The following is a 26,093-nucleotide window of genomic DNA, read 5'->3' on the forward strand; positions in this document are numbered from 1 at the left end:
TTCGCGTTCCCTAGTTTTGTACGTACTTGTCGATCATTGCTTTCGCCTTCTCGTCTGAAATTTATAATACTGAGACCTTTCCTTCCGCATTACTATCGTAGCAGAAATACTAGTCAATGTTATAATCAACATACTAGTGAAAATAGAGGTAAGGATTGGGAAATTCTTCTTGAAATCCTCCTTTGCGGAATCGGACAACGACTCGTATTCGGTCATATGCCTAAATCGGCCACTTATTTGTTTTACTCTCATACTGGTCTTTTACGGAGAGCAAAACTCACTTTTTCGCACATTTCTTCAAGTCTTCAAGAGACGGCTTTTCACCAGCGAGGAGTTGTGCGTGCAGTTTACGTACGTCGGCAATGACCTGAAAGAATGGGCTTTACGATAAACCTCACTGAAATATTTCTGGAAAGGACGGACAGCAATCACAACCTCTGCTCATAATTCTAAACAATTTCGGGCTTCACATTTAAAAAATGGGTATCAGGTAAAAATAAAATAAAAATAGGTAGGTAAAATAGGTATCTTACGTCTACAGTAATCTAACATTTTTCAAAGAAATAGAAACCGTTACCACAAGATGATGATTGAAGAAAAAGTTCAAAAGAGTTTTCTTGGAAGTTAAATGAAAATCTATACCTGTACTATCATTTATTCCAATTATGAACTCTTCAGTTGGCATAAATATACCGCATCATGTAAGTTTTAGTCTTGCTAAACACTTTCTTACGGTTTTTAGTGCACAGAAGAATACATAGAATCCTCCTCAAGAAAATTTCACTATTAGTTTCAGCTCCAGTTCGCTATTATTAGTTTCACTATTATTTCCAGATTTTAGACATTAAATAACGTAAATGGAAGGTTGGTGTAGCGAAGACAGTAAAAGGTTCGGTGGTAGGTGCATGATCGATGATTCGAAACCGCTTTTGCGGAAATAAAGCATTTCATTCCTTCGAGGTCGACAGATTTGAACCAGACTTGTCCGGGTTGATAGAACCAGTGATAGTGCAACATCGTTTAGCTTCAGAATCAATTGCAAAAGCCGAACAGACGCTCGTAAACCTCGGGCGATTTTGAATTTAGCTCCAACGTGTGAACATATTCCGTAAAGATTGATTATCACGGAGTATCCTGCATCTGACTTGTGAAAAATAATGCAAGCAAACAAGTAAATAAACTTACCTTCTTCACAAATTCTTTTGGTTCATCCCCAAGAGCATCGACTTTGCCCTTTATGAAGTCGTGGAAGGACTTAGCCTTCTCGTGAAGACTAGCAGATTTTTCTTTCAGAGCTGCCAAGAACTGTAACGAACCATACGTAAACATGCTAAAATTTATCAGTATTTGAAGTAATTTTCCAGTACCTCTTCTTCATTTTTATATTTGGCGTAATCCTTCAACACCTCTTTTAAGATCGTTTTCTCTTCGTCGGTGATGGCCTTGATGTGATCGGCGACTTGTTTAGGGATCAGTTCTAGAAGAAATGAGTATTTGACATTGATAATTGTATTATAATTTTACTATACTAATACAATACTAATTATTTAATGTACATAAGGAAGAAAACAGTAACAATAATAATAACAATAAATTAATTATTAAAAAAATCCACTTACCTCTGTACTGTTCGGGAATATCTTCGTACTTTTCTACTTCGACAGCCGGAGCAGAAAATGCACAAACGAAAAGGAGCGCCAACAGAGCTAATCGAAGCATGCTGTAAGATCCGAGACAATCCTTATAAGCTATCACTTAATACCATTTGAAGTAAAGAGATTTTTACAGAGATGGACAGCAGTTATGTGGACAAATAGGCTTTTTTTCGTTAGAACTCTGACGGCAGACGAAAAACTCAACCCCATGATTTGAATAACGCATTTTAGCAACCTCTTGGCCACCGTAGTCCAAGGTTTAGGTTTCTTGTGACACCAAATTTGGATTAAGACTAGTTCCTGGGATTTCTATTCTACCGCGAAAAGTTTATGCCGGTTCGGTTTTCTTTCTCTTCCTCCTCAGTACATTAGGAAGCGATTTTATAGAAGAGCAAAGATAGATTCCATTTCTTTTCTTCCTAAAAGATTCGTCATAGGTTTATGCATAAAGACACATTACAGAACGTTTAACGGGAGGAATGAGAGGAAAGTTAAAATATTATCAAAAGAGAAAATTTTCTGCACGAGACGGCACTGAAACAAACATATTTATTCATGCAGAAATATGCTCTGAGAGACAGTTTGTTTCTTTTCAGAGAAGAACAGTTGGAAGGGTGGTAGGAAGCAAATTTCAAAAAAGAAAGTGACGCAAATCTTCTTCAACTGCTTTTATATGCTTGGAGGAGAAGAAGCAGAGAAGCACGAAAAATACAAAAATCATGCAGATATCAAGATGTGCAAGATGCAAAAGAACCAGGAGTGAACCAAGAATGATGAACGCTAATGTCAAAGGGAGCGTTCACGTATGATAGGGAACAGCAGCGCAGAGTGTTAGCTATGGGAAAGCAGCAAAGAGAGTGTAAGCGCAAGAGAAAAACATCTAACATCATACCACCAAGATGAAAGCTTAGATATAAACAAAATTGCATGAAAAGAGCAACCGAAACAAAACATACGTTGCAGGTCGGAGAATAATCGAATGATATGGTGGAGATATTGGCTGCAGCCACAAGACGGAAACATGCACCAACAAGTATTCGACTGACAATATCAAGCAGTAGCCAAGACTGTGAACATTCTTCATTACGGCTAATGTTTCGGCGTTGTCGCCTTCGTCAGAGCCAGAAAAGTCAGAACATTCGCATCATATCCCGTCAAATACCTTATCCAGAACAAGTCTTAGAAGATATTACACCTTTCTAGGTGTAATATCTTCTAAGATATTACACCTAGAAAGAAAACCAAAAGAGCCAAAATCGCTGTGTCAGCCTCGGTAGCTCCAATGTCTAACACATCCGCGTGGTAGAATCGCTCCGCTAATCCTAATAAGGATGCAACCCGCATATGACTCCGTAGATCAAAACCTGCAAAGGTCTTAATACAGAGCCGGCTCGTTGGTCACGGCTATGCACTTTTCCTTTCCATTCATTCTTGGACCTTTTGCATTTATCCAAAACGCTTCTAAAGTTTTGCGAGCTATAGTTTCAGGCTCGTACGATAGGATCGTGGCAGCTATGCATAAAGAAGCACTGTCATGACATTACCTGCTGTGAGCTGCGCGAGAGGTCCCTCCTTTCGTTTTTTTGTTCTGCAGTAGTATTCAAAGCGCACGATCCCCATTGTCAAGTGAATGCCAAGTTCCGTCTGTGATTGATTATTGATTTCAGTTCTTGTTTTCTTGATTCTGAAACGTTTTCGGAGAAACATCCTATTTCTAATCTAACGCCCATGCAACGCTCTAGCCTACGTAAAATACGCAAACTCTCGTTACGAGATAAAGGTTACAATCAGCGATAATGAAGGAAGGTTTGGATGCTATCCAAATCTACTTAAACGGCTGCGCAGGCGCAGCTCTGGATATCTGCGGCCCTTCGCAGACGTGAGCGGCGGTGGTGTTAGTGGGCGCTTGCGGCTATTCGACCTGACCCCAATGGATCCATGAGATAGTTTCTACCCTCGTCTCGCCATAAAAATGTGAGTTGCATTCCTATTCACTAGTCCACCTTCGAAACGTCTATTAACTGAGGTGAGTTACTTCTAAGTGTGTGATCTATGTTGTGCTTTTCTCAATTGGTCCGTGCTTCTTGACATGTGCTAGCTAGGAGTTGTTTTTGCGAGAAGTTAAGTTTGACTCCTTGCTCAAGCAACCCACAGTAGGCACAATCTGCCAGAAAACGAATTTTTTTTATTCTTCTTCTCGTTTTTGCTAGGTTATATGTTGTGTAACTCGTATCTAAACTTACACCCGGCTGTGGGAGGCTAACGCTAACGTGCCGCGAAATTCAAACGGGGGAGTACGGCCAGTTACTTCCTCCGTTGTTTCGGAGGAACAAACATGCAGAACCTTGCAAACAAAGCACTGAACAACATTTCAACTACTCCTAAAACATGAAGAAAAGAGAAGTATCAGAATAGGAAGCGAATACAGGTAAAATAAGATGATCAGTCTCGAATCCAAAAGAACGATACCAAATAGGACTGAAACATGAAACATTGGTCGCCGTAACTTTGCCAGTACTGTGAAAGCTTCGTGTTTCTGAAATGTGAGCTGTTATAGCCTTATTTTCGATGTAAGAAACTAACGTTGTAAGAAACACAAATTCACTGTAGTGCTTCGCTTATAGCAATGCGGAAAGACCCATCTAAAAGTGAACATAGCACTTGTAGTAAAAGACGCTACTAATTACGGGGAAAGAAATCGAATAAAATACTAAGTGAATTAAGTACTAAGCACTATTAGTTGTGGACAGGTATACATCCACAGTGAATCTATATTATATACTCTTCGTATATTGATCTTTAGTACTATTTTCACCTACGAAAGTCTAAATAAAAATAATCTTTTCGACACGATTGCACAAATATGATCATGGAATATCAGGAAAGGAAACTACTGCCTCAAAAAGAATATGACCTTGTTTACATGCCCACATGGATCCGTAGAGTGGGCAACGGAACGGATCCGTATGATCTACGGATTTCACAATGATCACGTGTTTCGTAACACGGTTTCGTAACACGTGATCAAGTCAGTCTACTGTCTGCTTTCAACATCATCACTTTCAGTATCATTGCCTTTCACTCCATTTTTTTCACTGTTCTAATTGCTTGATTTATATAATAATCAGAATATTATGACGTTCTATGCTACTTTTTGTACCATATAATAAATTATCATGATAATTATCCAAAGTCCATCAAAGTTTTTGATCTCTTACTTAGACCCTCTTCACAACTTTCTGCAGGAACATTGGTGTTTTTGTTACACATCACTGTCAAACATTACCTTTCCACTAGTCACTGTATAGATTCTGAATTCGAAGATAACTTGACCTCTCCTCTACCTAAACGCATAAACTGAATGGATGTAGCAGAAAACATGCACTTTTTTTTACAATTAAAGCACTTAGTGAGTCTTCGCTCAAGAAGTCGCAAGTAATACTATCGAAACTTACTGAAATCTACAAATCTGAGTGAAATAAAAAACCATTAGTAAATATTCCAATATTGAATCAAGATGATTCAAAATGTACTCAGTAGAGATGGTACTATGTAAGGCAAAGGAGATGCTGAAGAAGAATTTCTACTTGCACTTGAGAAAAATTCACAACTTTTCCATGGTGGACTACGTTTCATTGCACTCTCGTGATCTTATACAGTGTCTACGTTGCAATTCCTACCTTGCCGATCATCATGCATTAGCCACTGATTGTTTTATACAATATGCTGAAGATGGGGCACAAGGTCGTCCGCAATGCCATTCACTGCTTAGAGAAACTTTTGCGAACAAAACCGAGTTTGAGGTAATCATGTAACATTTCATTACATACGAAAGTTCCCACGAAAACAATAGCCATTAAGGACTGGCGTGACGATATGTACAAGAGATTTCAAATTATATTGCGAAGAAAATGAGGGAAATTAACGCTCCATGGTTATAGAAGCTATATTACATCATCATCAAGGCTGATCTATGGTTAATACTACTTCTATCGACGGCCAATTTTACACCTATTTTTACAAGTTTGTTCAGGAATATTGTCGTGAAATACAAATTACGACCCGGATGATATGCCGCGATGATACGACGTCTCTCAAAAAGAGATCTGAAGAAAAACTCGACGGACGGAATAAATGTGCTATACTTAGCTCATGACAGAAGTGGTGGAGGATTTTTGATACTACGGGTGAGTTGCAACAGCACTAGAGCTATTGCTCTGTGAAGCTTCTAGGTCTTGATTTTCAATCGTCATGCCTACTCAAGAACAATGGCTGAGAGAGTATACGAATGGAGTATCTTGTAGATGATACATTCAGTGTCACCCGGTACAACATCAGGCTAACGGCCCTCATGGTGGCAGATAAGAAGGTCCGCGGACTTCCCGCAGGTAAATCATTTCATATTTTCTCTTCGTCCAGTGAACTGCTCTATTTGGCGTTTATTCTGTCTCACACCATGACTGCAGATGATATTAAAGTTCTCTTTGGCGAAATAAGGCGCCTTGTACCAGAATTCAATCCAAAAGTATTCCTGTTTGATGAAGCACGAGCATTTTTCAATGGATTCAAGGCACTATTTCCTGACTACACAGCTTTCATGCGGATACCAGGGAGGGACGAGCAGAGTTATGGAGATCTGCCCAATCAGTAAAGATTTTGAAGTTTCTTTTTTGAAAGTGTGGATTTCATGGTATACAGGGAAGAGTTTTTCAAGGGAAGGGCTTTTCAGAGTTACACCGTCATCAACGAGATCGGGCTTCTTGTGAAAATGGATTCAGATGAGTCGTAAGTCAGATGTCAATTTGTCGTTATTTCGCAAGGCTGAGAAGGGTAACATTCGTATCTAGTTGTGTCTATATCAACACCCGCTCCTCCTCTCACGAACTATGGGACTGTCTCACCTGCGCCAAAAAACTTCTAAGGAAAAATCTGCACTCTTATCTAAGGGTGACCCACAAATATTCTGACCAGCAAATAGCTCAGGTTAAGCAGGAAGTGAAGAGGAAAGCCAGCTCATCAAAAGCTATTCCTGAAGTACCTAGTATGTATAGTCCTATTTGTGATGAGGGTACAAAAGTATGGCCTGTCACTGCGAAGACAATCACAGCGAAGACGGTGCTAACGGTAAAGCCCAGGGCTATAATGTTTAAGTGCTTATATTCGATACGGTTGGAGAATTCGAAGTAGGAAGTCAGTGAATACTTTCAATGCGAATTCGAAGAATCCGCATTGAAAGTATTCACTGAAATGCACTGAAAATAAATAGAGTGTAGTTTCCTCAGTTCTAAGAAGTTTGCAATATTCCAGGTATGGTTGCATGAGCAGTGTGAAAGAAATGGCGCTAGTTTTTTCAAGCGATCAAGTTATGCCAAGGGCTCGTCGCACTCTCTAAGGTGCTAATAAGATGTAAGTTTTGTACACAAAATATAACCCAACTCCTCAGGTGCAATCTGGCTGGCACGTATGAGAAGGCACTACTCCAAAGGCAACATCTAGTAAAAAGGATGTCATCAGTTGCTCATGTTTTATGAACGTTACCATTGCTGATGATGGTAAAGTCAACATAAAAGGATGTTTGGGGCATGTTGGCCACGATATAGAGCCTGCGCTGCTCCGTCTTGACAATACGCAAGAACAACTTTTGAGAAGTCTTCTCGAAGGTGTGACTTTAAATGATTGCTTGAAAAATGTCAAATCTAGACCTATTTTTATGTACAGAACATTCCATGGACTATATTTTGCGACGCCTCAAAAGGGACTACTCAGCGAAAACTAAGATGTGGTTTGTGAAAAGGTCATATTTTTGGAATTTGACAACCAAATTTGCATTAGGCCCTGGATATCGCGACAAGAATGACATGAATTCTTTGATTCACCGCCAAACAGATGAGAAGCCGGACGACGGAATCCGTGTCCTAGAAGAGGTCGCTGATGACCCAAGTGGACGAGGATTTTGTTTAAGTGAGATGCTTGACATAATACTTCAAATTTTTGGCAAACAAGCTCATTTCATTAACAACTCAATCTAAAACTAGCGAATGCTTCAGTAGCCGACTACAAGAACGGCGGTCTTCCGGCTGGTACAGTGATCATTCCAATATAGAATGGTTGAGAGCGTGGAATTTCAGCCGACAACACACATAACGTCACACGTCACAATCTAAAACTAGCGACTGATTCGTAGCTGACTACAAGAACAGCGGTCTTCCGGCTGGTACAGTTTCGCTCTTAATTGCTCACATTAATAGTTGATAACAATATTAATCAATAGTTTCGCATTAAAGCTTTTTTACTAAGCGGCGCAATGACAATGTTGGATGTGCAAAGGCTCTTTTTGGAGATCAAAAAGCTTTTGTTTTATTTCAACCCGCAACAGATAGTCACTGATGAGGCTCCATGCTTTGATAGTGGATTGCGAGCTGTCTTTCCGGAAGCGCGGACTAAGCTGCACTACTGGCATATCGACCAAACATTCAAAAGGAGCGCCACCAGATTAGTTGCGGTAAAAAAACCAGAAATCACTTCGCCCACATTTGTGCTTGATTAATTCTTCAGACTCACATTCGAGGACATGTAAAGAAAGATCTCAGCGAACTTTTCCTCATTGCTGACCTTACTTTGTTTGAGTCACGCTTCGGTAAAGTTCTCGCTTTTCTCGAAATAGAAAGCCAAACTGGAATGGTTAATTACCTTGAGGAGAACAATTTAGGCAAGTATAGAACCGTTTTGGTTTCACTTCCCTTTTCCCGGAAAGGTTTTACAGGAAGGACTGCCAGTTGGGCATCATTTGCAAACAAAGGTGCCGTGATGGACACAACGATAATTAGTGAAAGGTCGTCTAAAAAGCGACTTCCTCCACAGAAATGCCAACTCAAGCGCCGACTTTCTGGTAGAGCTGCTAATCAGAGCTGTGAAGTACTTGGCTGATTCAGTCGCAATTAGGGTAAAAAGTTTTTGCGAACGTTTGAAATATATTCTTAAGTGATGATTGTAGGATCGCCGTCGACTCGCAGCATCCTCTTTTCGTGTTCAGCAGTCCACTGAATGTCATAGATGGGAGTTGAAAGACTACGAGAGCAGGCCTGGGAAGGTGGAGCGAGTGGCAGAAATGAAATGGGAACTTCACGGAAAGGATATGACGGAAAAATACCAAGTGGTATAATTGGGTGGATGCGCCTGTAGTGAATCCTTCTGTGAAAACGTTCAATGCCCACTCTGCGGTGTCTGTCCCTACTCTTGGCGCTGCAGCTGCTTGGATAGGAGAGCCGAAATCAGTTGCCTTCATAGGCATCCGGCAAAATTATGAGGAGGAGGCATAGTAGAAGAACATCCATCTCCTTCACACGTCCATGAAATAGCCGATACACACCCAAGTGAGACGATACATGAAGTCGAACAAGTACTGTCCACTCGTGATGGTCAGGAGCTCAGGAGCGCAAGCAAGAACGAAGTCAAATAAGGAGTAACATAGAAGGTGTAAATGTTCCATCGTCAACTGTCTCCAACCTTTCCAAATTATCAAATATCAGATGTTGATTATCAAATTTCAAAACCAAACAAATTTTTAGAAATATGGAGTTCCGAGCGCAAATGTTAATATACTCGTAAACACTGAAACAGAAGAAGAAGCGGAAACGATCAAAAGGATTTATGATCCTGTTCTTAATGATCATGAAAACCTCAGTTCACTAAGGTTGAGCTTTACACAGTAAGTTTCCCATGTTAATTAGAACTTACGTGATTGTATTTCCAACACAGCATTGCAGCGCTCACAAAATCGAAGTAAAAAGAAGAAAGAAAAGAACAAAGAGTACAATTAGTACAGAGAAAGAATGGCATAAAGCCACTATATTTCATAAATGTACAATATGTATATATTATGTATCGTGATCTTTATATATGTACAAGGAGTATTAAGTACTGCAACTATACTTTATACTTTTGCATATAAAATAAAGAATACAACTGCCTTATCACAAAAACCTCTTTCTTGATTAATGATATATACTATACAAAAAGAAATGAATGAACAAAAGATATACTAGAGAAGCGAGCGCAGGAACGAGAAGAAAACTGGGATTTCTGGTAGACTGCGCCAGCTGTGGGTTGCTTGAGCAAAGGATCAAATTTAAGTTCCTCGCAAATACAACTCCTAGCTAGCACATGTCTAGACGAACAGACCAATCGAGACCGTATCCCGCAGGTTGGTCCGGCCAAAAGCCTGCAATTAAGTGACTGGGAGGTGCAAGGGAGGCGGTTTGGAGTCGCCTCCAACAAATAAGCTCCACCTGTCCACTCCAAGAGAGCGCAACGTTCTCCCAAAACTCTTGGGACTAGAGGCTTGCAATCTGCCTTTGGGTTTCAAATCTTTATGCAAGACACAGCAATAGAAAAGAGTCTCCTGATTCCGGAGGAAAGCCTGGTAGGGGGGGGGGGGGCAGGAAAGACGGGGTTGCAGGAGTTATTAAGGCTACCGAAACGGAAAAGGACTAAGATAACGACCTGTACTTATAACGCCCGAACGCTTGCATCGGACGTGGTCATTGAAGATCTGGTGATGCAAGCCAGGAAGTTTAAATACGACGTCATCGGACTGACAGAGACGAGGCAACGCCATCCACTCAACGCTTTGTATGAAAATGGAGAAGGGCTGTTCTTAGGAAAATGCGACAATAGAGGAGTTATTGGAGTTGGTGTCTTCGTCAGCACGAATATAGCAGTAAACATCGGCTCTTTCAAACAACTTACGACTCGAATCGGAAGACGACGAAGATGTGGTCCAGCCAGCTTAGATCATCTTTATCGCTTACGCTCCAACATCAAGCTACTAAGAAGAGGAAGTCGAAGCTTTCTATATGGACCTAGAGAAGTTCTACAGAGAAGATCATACCTCTACAAGGTCATAGTTGGTGATTTCAACGCCAAAATTGGCCCCAGGACAACGTCTGGAGAACTTAACATCGAAACTCACGGCCTTCAACGGAATGAGGAGGGAGAGAGGCTTTCCGAGTTCATCATGACGACTAAGACCATCCATGGGAACCCGCAATTCCAGAAGCCCTCCTCTCTACGCTGGACGTGGGAATCATCCGGTGGAGGGTATCATAATGAAATTGACCACATCATCGTCAGTAAAAGGTTTTGTCTGACGGATGTCGCTGTTGTACCAAGGTTTTATAGGGATCGGACCATCGCCTTCTTCCAGGAAGATTTTCTTTCACACGGAGAGGAGAAAAAGCCGCGAAGTTCACTAAGCGAACTCCCAGAACCATTATCTACTGGGAGCTCTTGGCTTCGCTTGTCGGGTTTTGGTAAGATACCGTCATGGACAACATCGACTCCGAAAACTCTAGAGCTGATATTGAGACCTTTCGCACGGCTGCGATTAAGGAAAACCCCAAAGAGAAAAGAAGAAAAGGTGTGCAAAAAAAAAAGGGGGAAAAAAAATTTTCCCCGTTAGAACTCCGCCAATCGTAAAACAACAATGACTGCTCTCCAGACCCTAGATGAACAACTACAGCATCGAGAAGGGGGATGGAAAAGGTCATTCACGGCTTCTACACAGATCTCTTCGACAGCCACGTTCACTTGTCTCCTCACCATCTGAGGGAATATGGACATGTTATTCCAAAGGTCCTCCCTTCCAAAAAAGTCCGACATAGCATCATGTCGGTGAAGGATCGTACCTCACCCTGTCTCGACAGAATCAAGACTGAACATCTGAAGCACCAACCGAAAGTCCTTATCAACACACTGGCAGGGCTCTTCACTTGTTATCTGTCGGTATGCACGGCTCTTAAACAATGGAAGCAAGACCGTGCTTTTGTAAGCAGAACCAGCAAGACCGTGCTTTTGTATTAGAAGGGAGACCCAAAGACATCGGCAACCATCGTCCAATCTGCTTAGAGTCTGTCATCTACAAGCTCTTCACAAGAGTAATCCTAAACAGCATGGAAAGAACATTAGATGAAGAACAGGCACGCGAACAAGCTGGGTCCCGAAAAGGTTCAGCACGATTGACAATATACACACGGTTTCAAAAGTCATAGAAGTATTGCGAGAGTATAAGATGCCGCTGTGTCTGTACAAGATGATGTGTACAAGACGCGGAGGTCTTGGACATCCAAGTCAAAGCCAAGACAACAACGTCCCTACTCCACACATAAATATACCTCGTGAGTTGTACAGTAAACTTCACGTCCGAAATTTCGCCATTTTGCAAGAATACCATCATGGACGTAAAGAGGAGGTCCGACAGGGTGAAACAATTTTACCTAGGATATCCAGTGCCACTCTCGAGAACGCGATGCGAGGATTAGAATGGGATGACATGGGAGTGAAAGTTGACGTTTATCTGGGTCGGGAGTTGAACATGATGAATGACCTGACCCACGAGCTGGGCAGGAGGAGACGAGCAACTTGTGGAACGTATAAGAGCATCGAGGATGTAATGAAGAAGGCCAGGAACACCCGACTTCGTGCTCACTTCTTCAAGACCGCCGTAGTTCTTGCTTTGACCTATGCTTCGGAAACCTGGGCATTTCGCAAGCAGAAAGAAAACGCGGTGAGCGTCATAGAAAGCGGAATTGAAAAGGTGATGCTAGGAGTAACCCGCTTTACGCAATGAAGAAAAGGATTCGAAGTTCACTCCTACGTCACAGATCGAAGATCAGAGACGCTGCCGAATATGCCAAGGAAAGCAGAATTAGGTGGGTCGGACACGATTGATTCGTTTCAACGACAATCGTTGGACCAGAGCAGTAAGCTACTGGATACCACCATCAAACGCCCAGCAGGAAGTCCGTCGACCCGATGGTCAAGCCCCTTCACGAAGTACTTCAAAGAAAAGTACGACGCTCATCGAGTTCCTCGCGAGAAGAGATTCCACTGGGCAACACTTGCGTACGATCGGGACAAATGAAAGTGTGTTAGTGGTGCAAGCAAATCGATGAACAACGGGAACACAGGTGATACAGGTGATAGAATACCTTGACTTTTTTACGCTGTGCATGCACCTTTGCTCAAGTACGTTCCCGCGCATCTATTCGACACCAACATGTTTCTTGAGCAACTTCGAAGAGCGCGCTCAAAAAAAAAAAAAGAATATGTCATTGGATCCTTCAATGTCACGTCGCTTTATACAAATTTTCCAAACAGCGCTGCAATGCAAACTGTGTTCGAGCTCGTAGAACATGGAGACATTCTGAATATGCAAGGGTTTATATGCAATATATGTAAGGGTTTTTTGGGGAAGTTTTTTCTTCGCCATAAATCAAGTTATGACGCTCCTGGACGAATACTTAAAGTGCTCCATTTTTCGTTGGTCGGGTCGCTATTACAATCAGATCAAAGGGTTGGCCATGGGACAAAGACTACCTCCCACACTAGTCATTCATCTCCAAAGTAGCACAACCCATTATGGAACCAAAATCTTTCCTGTACTGCCGTTATATTGATTATTGTTGTGTTATTAAATGTCCAACTCAAGACGACATGAACACTTGTTTCGAACTTCTAAACCAGCAATTTCCGTTACATGCGGTTCACAAGGGAGAACAAAGCAAACTGGCTATCCTTTTAATGTAGAAATACATTAATTCACATTACATTGCTAATGTAGCGTGTAGGCAAGGTCATGGTGCGCAGCGAGAATATGCTACAGTGGATGGCTTGAATAAGATCGATTTCTGTGTGCCTTTCATAAACGACGACCTAAGATACCGGCTAGTCTGGTAAAGTGTTGTCTCGAAGGGCAAGTGAGGATTTTGAAAACACTTCCAACAAATCTCAAGAAGCAGTCAGTTCGAAATAGAATATATGATCGCTTCTGTCTTACTCCAGACTGTGTAATATGCCCAAGGAATTGCGACTGCTTGTTTTCTGGTGTAGTCTATCTATTTTCGTCCATAATATGTGGGGACCAGTATATAGGCGAAATAGGGCGACCACTTTGTGTTCGTATGGAAGGACATCTAAACAGGATAGAACAATCGAAGGCAGCAACCACTCGCGCAGCTCACGGTAGGTAATGTCATTAGAGTGCTTCTTTATGCATAGCTGCCATGATCCTAACCCAAAATTGTGGCTCCCAACTGGCGACTCTAGAAACGCCGGATAAATGCAGAAATAATAGAAAGGAAAAGTGTATAGCCGTGACCGAGTCGGCTCTGCATCAAGACCTTTGCAGGTTTTGATCTACAGGGTCATATACGGGTCGTATCCTTATTAGGATTAGCGGAGCGATTCTACCACGCGGATATGTTAGATATCGGGGCTGTCGAGGTAGGCAAAACGATTTTGGCTCTTTTGGTTTTCTTTCCAGGTGTAATATCTTAGAAGATGGTGGCTTGTTCTGGATAAGGCATTTGACGGGATATGTTGCAAATATTCTGACTTTCCAAGGTCTGACGAAGGCGACAACACCGAGACATTAGCCGTAATAAAGATTGTTAACAGTTTCGGCTATTGCTTGACATTGTCAATCGAATCTTTTTATCATTATGTCAAGATGCAGGGGAGGCCGAACCTCTACCCTTCTGAAACATGTGCCAATATCCAATCGTCGCCATCAAATGGAGGCTTACGTTGCGATTTTGTCCTATGGATCTGAGGTCATAACACACACAATACTACAAATGTATTATATTGCTGCACTAACATTTGAAAAAAATCTACGGAGAGGAAAAGTGTATTCCAATAATAAACCAAGTACACTCATAACAAGATCTAAGGGTTCTGACTTACAGGGGAAGGGTTCTGTAAGAAGGGCAACTGAGGTCCCTTATAAAAATCACTTCGAGATTTCTTAGGCATGTCCTTCAATAACATGACTCCTGCAACCCCGTCCTACCTGGCGCTACCGTACCAGGCTTTCCTCCGGAATCAGGAGACTCTTTTCTATTACTGTGTTTTGCTTAAAATTTTAAAACCTATGGGCAGGTTGCAAGCCTCTAGTCCCATGAGTTTCTGGGAGAACTTTCGTTCTCCCGGTGTGGACATGTGGAGCTTATTTGTTGGAGGCGACTCCAAACCGCCTCCCTTGCACCTCCCAGTCACTTGATTGCAGGCTTTTGGCCGAACCGACGTGGGATACAAGGATGTCATGAGTCAGTCCTGGCTCAGCAGAAACAGGGAGTCCATCCCCTGAATCCACCTGCGTCTCTGGGCAAGCGCAAGGTCGCTTTTGGTCCGCGTTTAGCCCCCTATCCGCCACCCGGGGACGCGCCACGTAGCCTCGCGACTAACCGGCTGTGATCCCTCTAGTGAGGGAGATCCGTGGAGTCATGTAGGCTACCAAAACGGAAAAGGACTAGGATGGCGATCTGTACTTATAACGCACGTACGCTTGCATCGGAAGCGGCCATCGAAGATCTGATGATGCAAGCCAAGAAGATCAAGTACGACGTCATCGGACTGACCGAGACGAGACGACGTCACCCTCTCAACGCCGTATATGAAACTGGAGAAGAACTGTTCTTAGGAACATGCGACAGTAGAGGTGTTGGTGGAGTTGGCGTCCTCGTCAACACGAGTATGGCAAAGAACATCGACTCTTTTGAACAACTTACGACCCGAATCGGACGTCTGCGGATGAGAAGATGTGGCTCAATACCAGCTTTGACTATCTTCGTCGTTTACGCTCCAACATCAAGCTACGAAGAAGAAGAAGTCGAAGCTTTCTATATGGACCTGGAAAAGTTCTACCAAGAAGATCATGCCTTCTACAAGGTCATAGTTGGCGATTTCAACGCTAAGGTTGGCCCAAGAAGAACGCCGGAGGAACTTCACATCGGGACCCACGGCCTACAATGGAATGACCAGGAGAGAGGCTCTCCGAGTTCATCATGACGACTAAGACCATCCATGGGAACTCGCAATTTCAGAAGCCCTCTTCTTTACGCTGGACGTGGAGTCACCCGGTGGAGGGTACCGTAATGAAATAGACCACATCATCGTCAATAAAAGGTTCTGCCTGACGGACGTCGGTGTTGTACCAAAGTTCTATACGGGATCGGACCATCGCCTCCTCCGAGGAAGATTTTCCTTCACAAGGAGAGCAGAGAAATCCGCCAAGTTCAGAGAGAGAAATCCCAGGACTACCATCAACTGGGATCTCTTCGCTACGCTAGCCGGCTTTTGGGAAGATTCTGCAATGGACAACATCGACGAGGAATATGACCGGCTTGTCGAACACCTTCACGACTGCGCGAAGAAGGCTGAGAGTTTTAAAACCACCAAGAGGCGTCTGTTGCTTGAAACTCTTGAGCTGATACGCCAGAGTGGAGCAGCACGAGCCGCAGGGAACCAAGAACTCACGTCCGAGCTCGCAAGGCTTTGCCGAGAGGCGATAAAGGAAGACCTTAAAGAGAGAAGAGCAGAAGTGCTGGCTGAAGCTGCAGAGGCGGGGAAAAGCATCCGCTATGCCCGTCGAGACTTCGCCAGTCGCAAGACGAGGATGACTGCTCTCCGGAACCCAAAGGGAACAGCCATTGCATCGAGAAGGGGGATGGAGAAAATCATCTACGACTTCTACTCTGATCTCTTCGACAGCCATGTCCACTTGCCTCCCCACCATCTGAGGGAAGATGGACAAGTCATTCCAGAGGTTCTCCCGTCCGAAATACGACATGCTATCATGTCGGTAAGAAATCGTACGGCACCCGGTCCCGACAGAATAAGACCAGAACACCTGAAGAGCCTTCCCCCAGTACTCATCAACACCCTGGCGAGGCTCTTTACACGTTATCTGTCGGAGTGCAAGGTTCCTAAACAGTGGAAGACCAGCAAGACCGTGTTGTTGTATAAAAAGGGAGATCCACATGACATCGGCAACTATCGCCCAATCTGCCTACTGTCCGTCATCTACAAGCTCTTTACAAGAGTAATCCTTAATAGGATTGAAAAAGTCTTGGATGAAGGACAGCCATGCGAGCAAGCAGGGTTTCGAAAAGGATTCAGCACGATTGACCACATTCACACTGTTTCGAAACTCATCGAGGTATCACGAGAGTACAAGATGCCGCTCTGTCTCACCTTCATCGACTTAAAGAAGGCTTTCGACTCGGTTGAGACGGAAGCGGTCGTGGAAGCCTTGGACAACCAAGGCGTCCCTACTCAATATATAAAGGTACTTCGAGAGTTGTACAGTAACTTCACGACCGGAATTTCGCCATTCTACAAGAACATCGTCATTGACGTGAAGAGGGGGTCCGACAGGGTGATACAATTTCACCCAAAATATTCACAGCCACCCTCGAGAACGCAATGCGAAAGTTGGAATGGGACGACATGGGAGTGAAGGTTGATGGTCGGCAGCTACACCATTCGCGCTTTGCTGATGACATCGTACTGATAACACTTAGCATCAGCCAAGCGGAACGAATGCTGACCAAATTCGACGAAACATGTGGATGCATCGGTGTTCAGCTGAATCTACAAAAGACGATGTTCATGCGGAACGGATGGGTCTCGGATGCCCCATTCACGCTCAACGGAACGAACATATCCGAATGCACCAGCTACGTTTATCTGGGTCGGGAACTGAACATGATGAACGACCTGGCCCCCGAGCTGGGCTGAGGAGACGAGCGGCTTGGGGAGCGTACAAGAGCATCGAGGATGTAGTGAAGAAGACCAGGAACACCCGGCTCCGTGCTCACCTCTTCAACACCACCGTACTTCCTGCTTTGACCTATGCTTCGGAAACCTGGGCATTTCGCAAGCAGGAAGAAAACGCGGTGAGCGTCATTGAACGCGCAAGTGAGGGACGGGATTCGAAGTTCTCTCCTACGTCAGCGATCGAAGATTAGAGACGCTGCCGCGTTTGCCAAGGAAAGTAAAATAAGGTGGGCCGGACACGTGATGCGCTTTAATGACAACCGTTGGACCAGAGCCGTGAGCGACTGGGTTCCCCGCGATATTAAGCGCACTACAGGAAGACCGCCGACCCGATGGTCGATTTCTTCACGAAGTCCTTGAAAGAAAAATATGATGCTCTTCGTGTCCCACGCGAAAGGAGGAACCACTGGGCTACTCTGGCACGCGATCGGGACAAATGGAAGAATTAGTGGCGCCCGCTCGACCAGTTCGAAGATCAACGGGAGTCAAGGTGATCAAGGTCCTTCAATAACATCGTCTGCAACACATACTAGTCAGTGTTTATTTATATATGGGAATCCAAAGCGTTCCAGACAAATCTGATTTCCAGACTATGACGGAGGCGATAACGCGGAAGCTTGACACATCAACAAACCTTAGTAACTATCTTAGCCTACAGAGTAGGCTAAGAGTAGTTAAAATAATCTAACTAAAAATAAATATTTAACATGTCAACACTCGAGAATAGCCGAAAATGAGCGTAACTAGAATTTGTAAACATTACTGTGACCTGGAGGCGGGTGTGGTGCAGTCGATTAGAGGTCCGTTGTAGCCACGCGGTCGAGGGTTCGAAACCGCCCTAGTGCAAACTAAGCCTTATTCCGTCCGGGGTCGATAAATTGGTACCAGACTTGTCTGGGAGGATAAAAACACTGACTTGATCATCGGCTGGCCCCCGCAAGTCATTGTATAGGCCAACACGTGTTCCAAAACCTCATCGATTACGAATTCCAGTAAGAGGCGTTGGCGCATCCCAAGTGGATTGATACGCTAGTGAATTTATCCTTTATCCTTTTACTGTAACATATTTTTCATCATTTGCACCTAACATAACATGACAACACCCCTTTCAGGATAGCTGTCACTATCTTGGCACGCGAATCAGACGTTCTAGCGCGAAAAACATTGGAATCGTTTTATATCACGGCCAAAAGTCCTATCATGAATCGTAAAGAAGAATGCATCGCTGTGACCAACGAGCTGGCGCCATATCAGGACCTTTGCGGGTTTTGACCTACGGGGTCAGAGGCGGGAGCATCGTTACTAGTTAATACTAGCGGCGCAACTCTCACAACTGGTGGTCCGCTAACATCACGATTTCGTGGCTATCAAGGTGAGCGCTGGTCTGCTTCTCTGACGTTGCTTTTAAATAATCTGTTTGCTAAATCATATCTTGTGGGATGACGAAGCATTTGAGAGAGTAGATTACACGTGTCTTTGATTTTTCCAGGCTCTGAAGAAGGCGATGACGCCGAAACGTTAGCCAGAATAAAGATCAATAACAATCTTGGTTCAGCTTAAGAAAGTAGCACACAATCAAACTCTACGATGCCAAGATTCAAAAGGTCGAACTTGGAATTTGCACCTAACATAGTTTTTACATAGAAATGGAAATATTTATTCATGCAGAACCATGACACATTTATTCGCTTATTGATACTTGGAAAAATCACAAAAAAGAGATGTTACGTGACAGAGAAAAATTTTTTATCGAGACAAAATCTGTTTTTTTTTATGTCTCAAAAGAAACATTTCACTTGTCAGGAACTGTTCTGGGACGTAGGAGATTCGTTTTCTACGTGGTGCTGACTTTCCAGAATAAAGCGTCAAGATTTTTTCTTTTATCGCTTTAGAATCAACGCCTTCCGTTAGATTTTCATTGTACTACGTAGATATCACTTTAGGCTGCATACTGAAAAATAACCACATAATCAGAAGGGGCATAAATCAACGCATAAAGCTGTTAAATCCCAAAACAGCTCCTTGACGAAGAGCCCTTTCGATTCTTATTGTCAACAAAGTGAAGGTGTTAGTTAACCTGCAACCATTTGCTCTAACATGTGTATAGTAGGGTTAAAACGACATGAAGCAGTTGCGCACGCCGCTTCTCTCGAGGCGGTCCGTTGGAGCGTAGCAGTCAGGAGCGTACTGGATCCCTTACTGACACCACCCATCGCTGCAGTTTGCGATGGTCCCACCTCGGTTCCAACTGCTGCCTCCACTGCGCCGTTTCGAGCGCGTACGCGAATGCACAGTGCTTCATGTCGTTTTGACCCGACTATAGATCAGAGATGTGTGCAGTGCGCTGCAATGAAGATAAAGCTTGGTCGAGCTCCTTAAAGGCAGCATACCACGAACCTGACGTGGTAAGGGAATCCGAAGGAAAAGCTTTAGGTTGTAGATTATGGGATCCAAAGTGGCTCCGCTCACCTCTTTCTAATCGTTCTAAAAAAACGGCGTAGGAACCGCTTTAGTTTCTTTGAGGTACGTTAGAACGTTCCTCTATGCACACGTACTGGTCCCTTCAGCAGCCTACTCATTGGGTTCGGAATAGGGGGTCGAGGAGAACCCACTAGCTTTCGACCGCGGCGCAGCTGGATGCGGCGCGTTGCGTTCGCATACTAAAGATTCTGTTCCGTCTAGTTTACGCTTCTGAAGATATGAGAAGAGAGATGCAAAATTATCACAGCAATTAACAATGAATTAATCATATATCAACACCTCTGCAGATTTTAAGGCACCGGCGGACAAATAGGTTTTTTTTTAAACGTCTTGTGATTTCGTTGTAAGAATACGAGTCAAGGAGGTCTATTTCGTTACTGCTTTCATTACGCGATGTAGCGTTTATTCTAGTATGGATGCCGTTTGAATATTTTCAGTAGGTTGATGCAGCCTTTGAGAGGATAAGTCAGTTGGACTTGTTCGATCGGTGTTACTTTTCGAGATCTTGACGAAGGCGTCCGCGTTGGGCGCTAACATCAGCACATTAGCTGTAAATAGAATAAAAATTTCAGACTCGCTTACAGCTCATCCATTAAATCAATAAATACCTTTAAAATCTCATTAAATCAATAAAAACTATTCCTTTTCGTTAGCATTGGAAAACAACCAGAAAGAGTCTGCCTTGCCAATTAAGATGGTTTGCCGCACTGGTCATCAGCATAATTAAATGTAATGACTTTTGCGAATATTAATTCTATCAATTATAGGGTGGTCAATAACTTTTGCAGAAGCACGTCCCACTATATTATTAACTCAAGGGAAATTATTCTGATTGATCGATTTCTAATTGATGATCATCGAATAAGTGTAAAGATTTGGAAATGAACAGACAAACCGCTACACCATTGATGTCTCAGGAGAGAGTCTGGAAATCTGGTTCTGAGTCAACCTAAGACCTAAAAACCAGATTGAGGCTGCGCGTAATATTTGATATGCTAAAAAGGTCCATTTAATACGGAGGAGAGTTTGTCGGACACGGAAACAGAAGAGTCGTTGTCCACAATCAAGCCTTGTCCGCATAGCAGAGGGGTGACTACATGATATTAGGATTGCTGTATCATCCATCACACGGTATCTCATACAGGTTGTATGTCTATAACATAGGAGAAATGGGGGGGGGGGGGCAAACATTGTGTATTCGGATAAAAAAAACATCTTGATGGACTCGCAACGCTTATTATTATTATTATTATTATTATTATTATTATTATTATTATTATTATTATTATTATTATTATTATTATTATTATTATTATTATTATTATTATTATTATTATTATTATTATTATTATTATTATTATTATTATTATTATTATTATTATTATTATTATTATTATTATTATTATTATTATTATTATTATTATTATTATTATTATTATTATTATTATTATTATTATTATTATTATTATTATTATTATTATTATTATTATTATTATTATTATTATTATTATTATTATTATTATTATTATTATTATTATTATTATTATTATTATTATTATTATTATTATTATTATTATTATTATTATTATTATTATTATTATTATTATTATTATTATTATTATTATTATTATTATTATTATTATTATTATTATTATTATTATTATTATTATTATTATTATTATTATTATTATTATTATTATTATTATTATTATTATTATTATTATTATTATTATTATTATTATTATTATTATTATTATTATTATTATTATTATTATTATTATTATTATTATTATTATTATTATTATTATTATTATTATTATTATTATTATTATTATTATTATTATTATTATTATTATTATTATTATTATTATTATTATTATTATTATTATTATTATTATTATTATTATTATTATTATTATTATTATTATTATTATTATTATTATTATTATTATTATTATTATTATTATTATTATTATTATTATTATTATTATTATTATTATTATTATTATTATTATTATTATTATTATTATTATTATTATTATTATTATTATTATTATTATTATTATTATTATTATTATTATTATTATTATTATTATTATTATTATTATTATTATTATTATTATTATTATATTCATTGTTATTCCACCTATTATTATATTTTCAACTTTCAAATTTTCAATTTTTCAAATGGAAAATCAAATCGGACGCTGAGTCCGTAAAACCAATTAAGGATCAACAAAACTTACCACTATAGGTTGGAGGAACCGATAGGATAGTTTGTGACTTCATAAGCTCAACACGGATTCCAAGTTCTCAACGATCACAAATTGCAGTAGAACCCCTTGGCGCATCCCAAGTGGATTGCTACGCCAGTGATTTTTTCCTTTATCCTTTTAATTTCCAGATGTAAGTAAAACACCGACAAGCAAAACACCCCACGGATCTCTCTCACCTACATACAATTTGCCATTTGAAAGTAAAGAACAACTTGTTTCTTATCTTAATATCGCGATTATTTCTCGGTGATATTCCACCGTCCCTAAAAATATCTAGAAAACAAATGAGTTGTTCAATCCAAGCATTTTTATTTTCTTACTTGCCTCATACGCATTACAACGTGTTACTGGTTAACGGTTTTTGCTACCCTTAAAGTTAGGGTAAGCTAGTAACTAGTTAGTAGTTGGGTAAGCTAGGGTATAATGTATATATCACACTAGGTTTCACTGCTTCTTCAATCTGCAGTTAGCTATAGTACAGCTCATCTAATATAGAGAGTTCCTCATGAATTCCTACTTTTTCGGCAAATATCCTACGGCAGTATATTCTCTTTTAATTTTCCGCTACTGATTCTCTCTGCATATTCGTACAAGAAACTGAAAAAAATCAACTAAACTACCGTAAACGTGACAACACTATATGTACGAGGTATTCCACAATGTTTAGAAAAAACCGCTGTATTGGATCTTTTGCCGTGAAATGAAATATGCATTTATAAAAAAAGGTGAAAAAGTTGAGCTAATTACCACAAAGTCGTCTGTTACCTCAACATCATCAACGTTTTCATTTTTTTAAAATTTTCATTGTTTACTTAAATGTATCTTGTGTTGAGAAAACAAGAAGAAACATGTGCTTCTCCTATTCTATTAATGAAATTTACATCAATTGTATCTGATCCTTTGTTATTTTCCTGATTCCAATTCCGGATAACATAACCACATATTTCGTTGCTATAAAGTGCGGGGGGAGGGAGAGAATTAGTCTCAGACAGAGGTTTTGGAGGCGAGTAGCTTGGATTAGCTTGGATGTGCCTCTGGGCATACGTTTATAGAATTACATAGATCTTCTTCATGAACTTCAGTTGAATCTGGACTTGACCAGGTCCGGATGTAGCAACCAATTAAAGGCATCACCCCACGAATCTGAGGTGGTGCAGATTTCAGGTGGAGTATTCGTATACGGGATGGGAGACTACGGGGGGGTGATTCCGTCTTTTTGTATTGCCGTAAAAAGGCGGAAGTGCGGCGCCGCCAAGACTGGCGCGCTCCAATCGAACTCTTGTACAAAATGGTGCGCCAAAACGAATGAAGCCGTATCTTCTGGGCCGTTTTTAATTAGAAAGAAATGGATCTTTGTTTTCAGGAACCTTGCTCTGAACCTTCCTAACTTAAGAATCTTTGCAATCTACATTTTCAAGCCTTTTTCACAATTATTCAGAGAACACATGTTTCAAGAATTTCTCAAGATCGTTATTAAATTTTTTACTCTTTCATACTCCTTTCTGTGAAAATCATGACTTTGGATAAGAAGTTCCATATCGTTGGTACCTTGGATTCGGAGCAGTATTTTGGAAAATTTTATATCAGTAATAAATAGAGTTTATGATGTAGCTGGAAAATATTGAGGGAAAAAAGGAACCCCAGGAACCCTGGAGGTCAGATGTTTTAAGGGCATCTGATCTGCCCACTTCACAAAATGTTTTGCATCCGTTTGGATTAAAGAACGTAAAAACATTTTTCTTTTGTAAAAAAAAATTCGTAAAAATTCGTATTTTGCCTTTCTATGTAGTTCCAAAGAATAAATATGTTTTTCTATCTTTCTATATTTTAACGTGATCTCCACAGTTTATGACCCAATCTATCTCCAATGTTTCACCACATGATTATAGGGCAGCCTGCCTAACCGGAATTGGATCAACTCTATTTGTGCGCTATCCACTGTTTAACTATATACCGAGGTGAGCTGTTTGTCGCTACGAATTCAAGTAAATATCTGAAGGATACGCCCCGACATTGTTGTGAGCATCGCAAGCCAATTTTTGCCCTCATCCAAGCGAAGTAAGTCGAGGCGTGTACGCTGCAAAGATAAACATATTGAAACGAATATGGAATCCATAAGTCGAACGTTTGTAAAGAGTCATATCGAAGTGTCAAATGAGGTTTTTGGCCGTAGGTTTAAATCCTTTGACTTCTGTTTTTCAATGAGGTGCTTTGCAGTTTCGCTAAAGTTCTTGAAAGACCCGTCTGTAATCCTAGGTAGTGACCCTGCTGCTTCAGGTAACTATAGGCAGTTCAAATCACCTTAATTGCTCATAACGTTGTCCACAGTTGTGTTTCATTTGTATCCTAGGTGTGACAGCTGTAATAGTCGGGGTAGAAATAAAAGTACCGAAAACGACAAAGTCTTTGTTGCATCAATTCGCACTAGTTCAGAATTGCTAATTTTTTATGGAGGGGTATTGGCTCGTAAAATGACTTGCGGAGCCAACCGATGTATCAAGTCAGTGTTTTCTTTTCCTCTCAGGCAAATATGCCACCAATTTATCAACCCTGGAGGAATGAAACGATTGGCTGACACTAGGGCGGTTTCGAACCATCAACCGTGCAGTCGCAGTCGCATTACTCGCGGACTGTGTTACACCTGCCGTATATAAAAGTATCGCAATATGGATTTAAAAAATCATCCAACCGTTGCTCACAACAAATCTTTTTTGTGTTTTAGATTTCTTGCGCAATACTTCTCATAAACTCTCATAACTCAAGAGATTTTTGCACGTAGAACCTCTGGAAATCTCTCTCTAGAATTTTGCACCCTTTATTCGCTTACATGGACTGCAGAACGCCACAGTGACTTCGGCGTCTGTGCAAAGTAGTTAATGAACGAGGTTTGACATTTTTTGATTTGGTTTGGTTTTTTCAACAGGTTTTTCAACAGTAACGTTCTTTTTAGGTGAGCGTGGCGCAGTCGGTTAGAGGTTTGTTATAGCCACACGGTCGATGGTGCGAAACCGCCTTGATGCAAAACAAGCCTTTCATCTCTCCGGGATCGATAAATTGGTGTCAGACCTGAGTGGGAGGATAAAAACTCCGACTTGAGCATTGGTTGGTCCCCACAAGTCATTGTGTAGGCCAACACGCGTTCCAAAACCTCAGCGATTACAGTAAGTGCAGTAAAACGCGTTGGCGCATCCCAAATGGATTGATACGCCAGTGACTTAATCCTTTTACTTTAATGTTCTCCTTTTGACCCGAGTTCATAAACCCACCTGCATAGTTATAGTATAGTAAAATAATGATATTGGCAATAACATCAGTTATAGTAAAGAACAGTATGTAGATGAAACAAATGTGCTTTAAAAAATCGTGTTCTATTCTACTGTTACTGAAAGAGACGCCCATCGTTAGGCTGAAGTCAGCCGAAGGAGTTGTTGACAGTCTCGTCCTAGACGAGCGAATGTGAGGTGCGAAACTCTGAAGGCGTCGAAATCAACCCCACATTATTTATGAGCTCATTCACACGATATCCATTCAATATCGAACATTTCCTCCTATTGAAAAGACTACTCAGCGCCAATATTTTTGTTATTAAGGTTTCCTCTCAAGGCTTGATAACCTCAGTTATGTATTTAGCAATCAACTGGAGTTCAATATTTATTTTATTTATTAGTTTATTTATCCTTATATATTATACTATTATTATATTTATTATTATGTATTATTATATTGTTGTTTTACATTTTTTGATTGTGAATACTATGGACTAAATAAAATTTGTGGAAAATGAAAGTATATGTTGGTAAACAGTTTCTATCTTTGGAAAACAGTGAACGTGCATTCAAATGTTTATTTATTTATCTTTAATATTATTTTTATTTTGTAGATTTTTTAATCTATTTCATACTTTTTATTTTTACATATTTATTTTTTATATTTTTATTTTTCTTTATAATTTCTAATATTTATTTATTTATTTTTGACACCGAAAACACATGATAAAAACCAGCAGAAAGAATACAATGAGCAGAGATTAGCCCCGCGTACGATTCCGGCATTTAAAAAACGC

At 40.8% G+C, this 26,093-nt stretch overlaps 10 protein-coding genes across 17 annotated transcripts; 9 read left to right on the top strand and 1 right to left on the bottom strand.

Annotated features, from left to right (window-relative positions):
• Positions 1–10: 10 nt before the first annotated feature.
• On the bottom strand, positions 11–2,739 carry RB195_011338 (uncharacterized protein; the record flags this gene model as incomplete). Of its 2 annotated transcripts, XM_064192699.1 has the most annotated exons (7): positions 11–54; positions 135–220; positions 282–367; positions 1,186–1,305; positions 1,368–1,477; positions 1,620–1,720; positions 2,612–2,739. In XM_064192699.1, the coding sequence occupies 7 exons, from the start codon at positions 2,737–2,739 to the stop codon at positions 11–13; spliced, it is 675 nt and encodes a 224-aa protein (XP_064050282.1). The 2 variants fall into 2 exon arrangements, with proteins under 2 accessions (XP_064050282.1, XP_013301355.2); XM_013445901.2 differs by lacking the exon at positions 2,612–2,739 and having other exon boundaries at positions 1,620–1,719.
• Positions 2,740–5,182: 2,443 nt separating this feature from the next.
• On the top strand, positions 5,183–5,570 carry RB195_011339 (uncharacterized protein; the record flags this gene model as incomplete). 2 transcript variants are annotated; one of them, XM_064192700.1, is made up of 2 exons in its annotated part: positions 5,183–5,458; positions 5,517–5,570. In XM_064192700.1, the coding sequence occupies 2 exons, from the start codon at positions 5,183–5,185 to the stop codon at positions 5,568–5,570; spliced, it is 330 nt and encodes a 109-aa protein (XP_064050283.1). The 2 variants fall into 2 exon arrangements, with proteins under 2 accessions (XP_064050283.1, XP_064050284.1); XM_064192701.1 differs by having other exon boundaries at positions 5,273–5,458.
• A 164-nt stretch (positions 5,571–5,734) lies between these two features.
• On the top strand, positions 5,735–7,512 carry RB195_011340 (uncharacterized protein; the record flags this gene model as incomplete). 3 transcript variants are annotated; one of them, XM_064192702.1, is made up of 6 exons in its annotated part: positions 5,735–5,842; positions 6,639–6,779; positions 6,963–7,048; positions 7,152–7,315; positions 7,374–7,437; positions 7,488–7,512. In XM_064192702.1, the coding sequence occupies 6 exons, from the start codon at positions 5,735–5,737 to the stop codon at positions 7,510–7,512; spliced, it is 588 nt and encodes a 195-aa protein (XP_064050285.1). The 3 variants fall into 3 exon arrangements, with proteins under 3 accessions (XP_064050285.1, XP_064050286.1, XP_064050287.1); XM_064192703.1 differs by lacking the exons at positions 5,735–5,842; positions 6,639–6,779; positions 7,152–7,315; positions 7,374–7,437; positions 7,488–7,512 and adding exons at positions 5,944–6,043; positions 6,122–6,302; positions 6,354–6,440 and having other exon boundaries at positions 6,963–7,047; XM_064192704.1 differs by lacking the exons at positions 5,735–5,842; positions 6,639–6,779; positions 6,963–7,048 and having other exon boundaries at positions 7,183–7,315.
• A 447-nt stretch (positions 7,513–7,959) lies between these two features.
• Positions 7,960–11,262, top strand: RB195_011341 (uncharacterized protein; the record flags this gene model as incomplete). 2 transcript variants are annotated; one of them, XM_064192706.1, is made up of 10 exons in its annotated part: positions 7,966–8,157; positions 8,211–8,368; positions 8,423–8,481; positions 8,549–8,598; positions 8,650–8,811; positions 9,224–9,363; positions 9,422–9,474; positions 9,827–9,911; positions 10,125–11,073; positions 11,155–11,262. In XM_064192706.1, the coding sequence occupies 10 exons, from the start codon at positions 7,966–7,968 to the stop codon at positions 11,260–11,262; spliced, it is 1,956 nt and encodes a 651-aa protein (XP_064050289.1). The 2 variants fall into 2 exon arrangements, with proteins under 2 accessions (XP_064050288.1, XP_064050289.1); XM_064192705.1 differs by lacking the exons at positions 9,422–9,474; positions 9,827–9,911 and having other exon boundaries at positions 7,960–8,157; positions 8,423–8,488; positions 8,532–8,598.
• A 462-nt stretch (positions 11,263–11,724) lies between these two features.
• Positions 11,725–12,282, top strand: RB195_011342 (uncharacterized protein; the record flags this gene model as incomplete). Of its 2 annotated transcripts, none has more annotated exons than XM_064192707.1 (1): positions 11,725–12,282. In XM_064192707.1, one exon carries the CDS (start codon positions 11,725–11,727, stop codon positions 12,280–12,282), a length of 558 nt encoding a protein of 185 aa, XP_064050290.1. The 2 variants fall into 2 exon arrangements, with proteins under 2 accessions (XP_064050290.1, XP_064050291.1); XM_064192708.1 differs by having other exon boundaries at positions 11,746–12,282.
• Positions 12,283–12,342: 60 nt separating this feature from the next.
• Positions 12,343–12,576, top strand: RB195_011343 (uncharacterized protein; the record flags this gene model as incomplete). Its single annotated transcript, XM_064192709.1, has 1 exon — positions 12,343–12,576. One exon carries the CDS (start codon positions 12,343–12,345, stop codon positions 12,574–12,576), a length of 234 nt encoding a protein of 77 aa, XP_064050292.1.
• A 2,393-nt stretch (positions 12,577–14,969) lies between these two features.
• Positions 14,970–16,953, top strand: RB195_011344 (uncharacterized protein; the record flags this gene model as incomplete). Of its 2 annotated transcripts, XM_064192711.1 has the most annotated exons (2): positions 14,970–15,492; positions 15,539–16,953. In XM_064192711.1, 2 exons carry the CDS (start codon positions 14,970–14,972, stop codon positions 16,951–16,953), a joined length of 1,938 nt encoding a protein of 645 aa, XP_064050293.1. The 2 variants fall into 2 exon arrangements, with proteins under 2 accessions (XP_064050293.1, XP_064050294.1); XM_064192710.1 differs by lacking the exon at positions 15,539–16,953 and having other exon boundaries at positions 14,970–15,503.
• On the top strand, positions 15,808–16,953 carry RB195_011345 (uncharacterized protein; the record flags this gene model as incomplete). The annotated part of the gene is made up of 1 exon (XM_064192712.1): positions 15,808–16,953. The coding sequence occupies one exon, from the start codon at positions 15,808–15,810 to the stop codon at positions 16,951–16,953; it is 1,146 nt and encodes a 381-aa protein (XP_064050295.1).
• Positions 16,954–17,065: 112 nt separating this feature from the next.
• RB195_011346 (uncharacterized protein) lies at positions 17,066–17,464 on the top strand (the record flags this gene model as incomplete). The annotated part of the gene is made up of 1 exon (XM_064192713.1): positions 17,066–17,464. One exon carries the CDS (start codon positions 17,066–17,068, stop codon positions 17,462–17,464), a length of 399 nt encoding a protein of 132 aa, XP_064050296.1.
• Positions 17,465–20,973: 3,509 nt separating this feature from the next.
• On the top strand, positions 20,974–22,008 carry RB195_011347 (uncharacterized protein; the record flags this gene model as incomplete). The annotated part of the gene is made up of 1 exon (XM_064192714.1): positions 20,974–22,008. The coding sequence occupies one exon, from the start codon at positions 20,974–20,976 to the stop codon at positions 22,006–22,008; it is 1,035 nt and encodes a 344-aa protein (XP_064050297.1).
• Positions 22,009–26,093: the final 4,085 nt, after the last annotated feature.

Source organism: Necator americanus, chromosome III, assembly GCF_031761385.1.
Source record: "Necator americanus strain Aroian chromosome III, whole genome shotgun sequence".
In the NCBI taxonomy this organism is placed as follows: domain Eukaryota; kingdom Metazoa; phylum Nematoda; class Chromadorea; order Rhabditida; family Ancylostomatidae; genus Necator; species Necator americanus.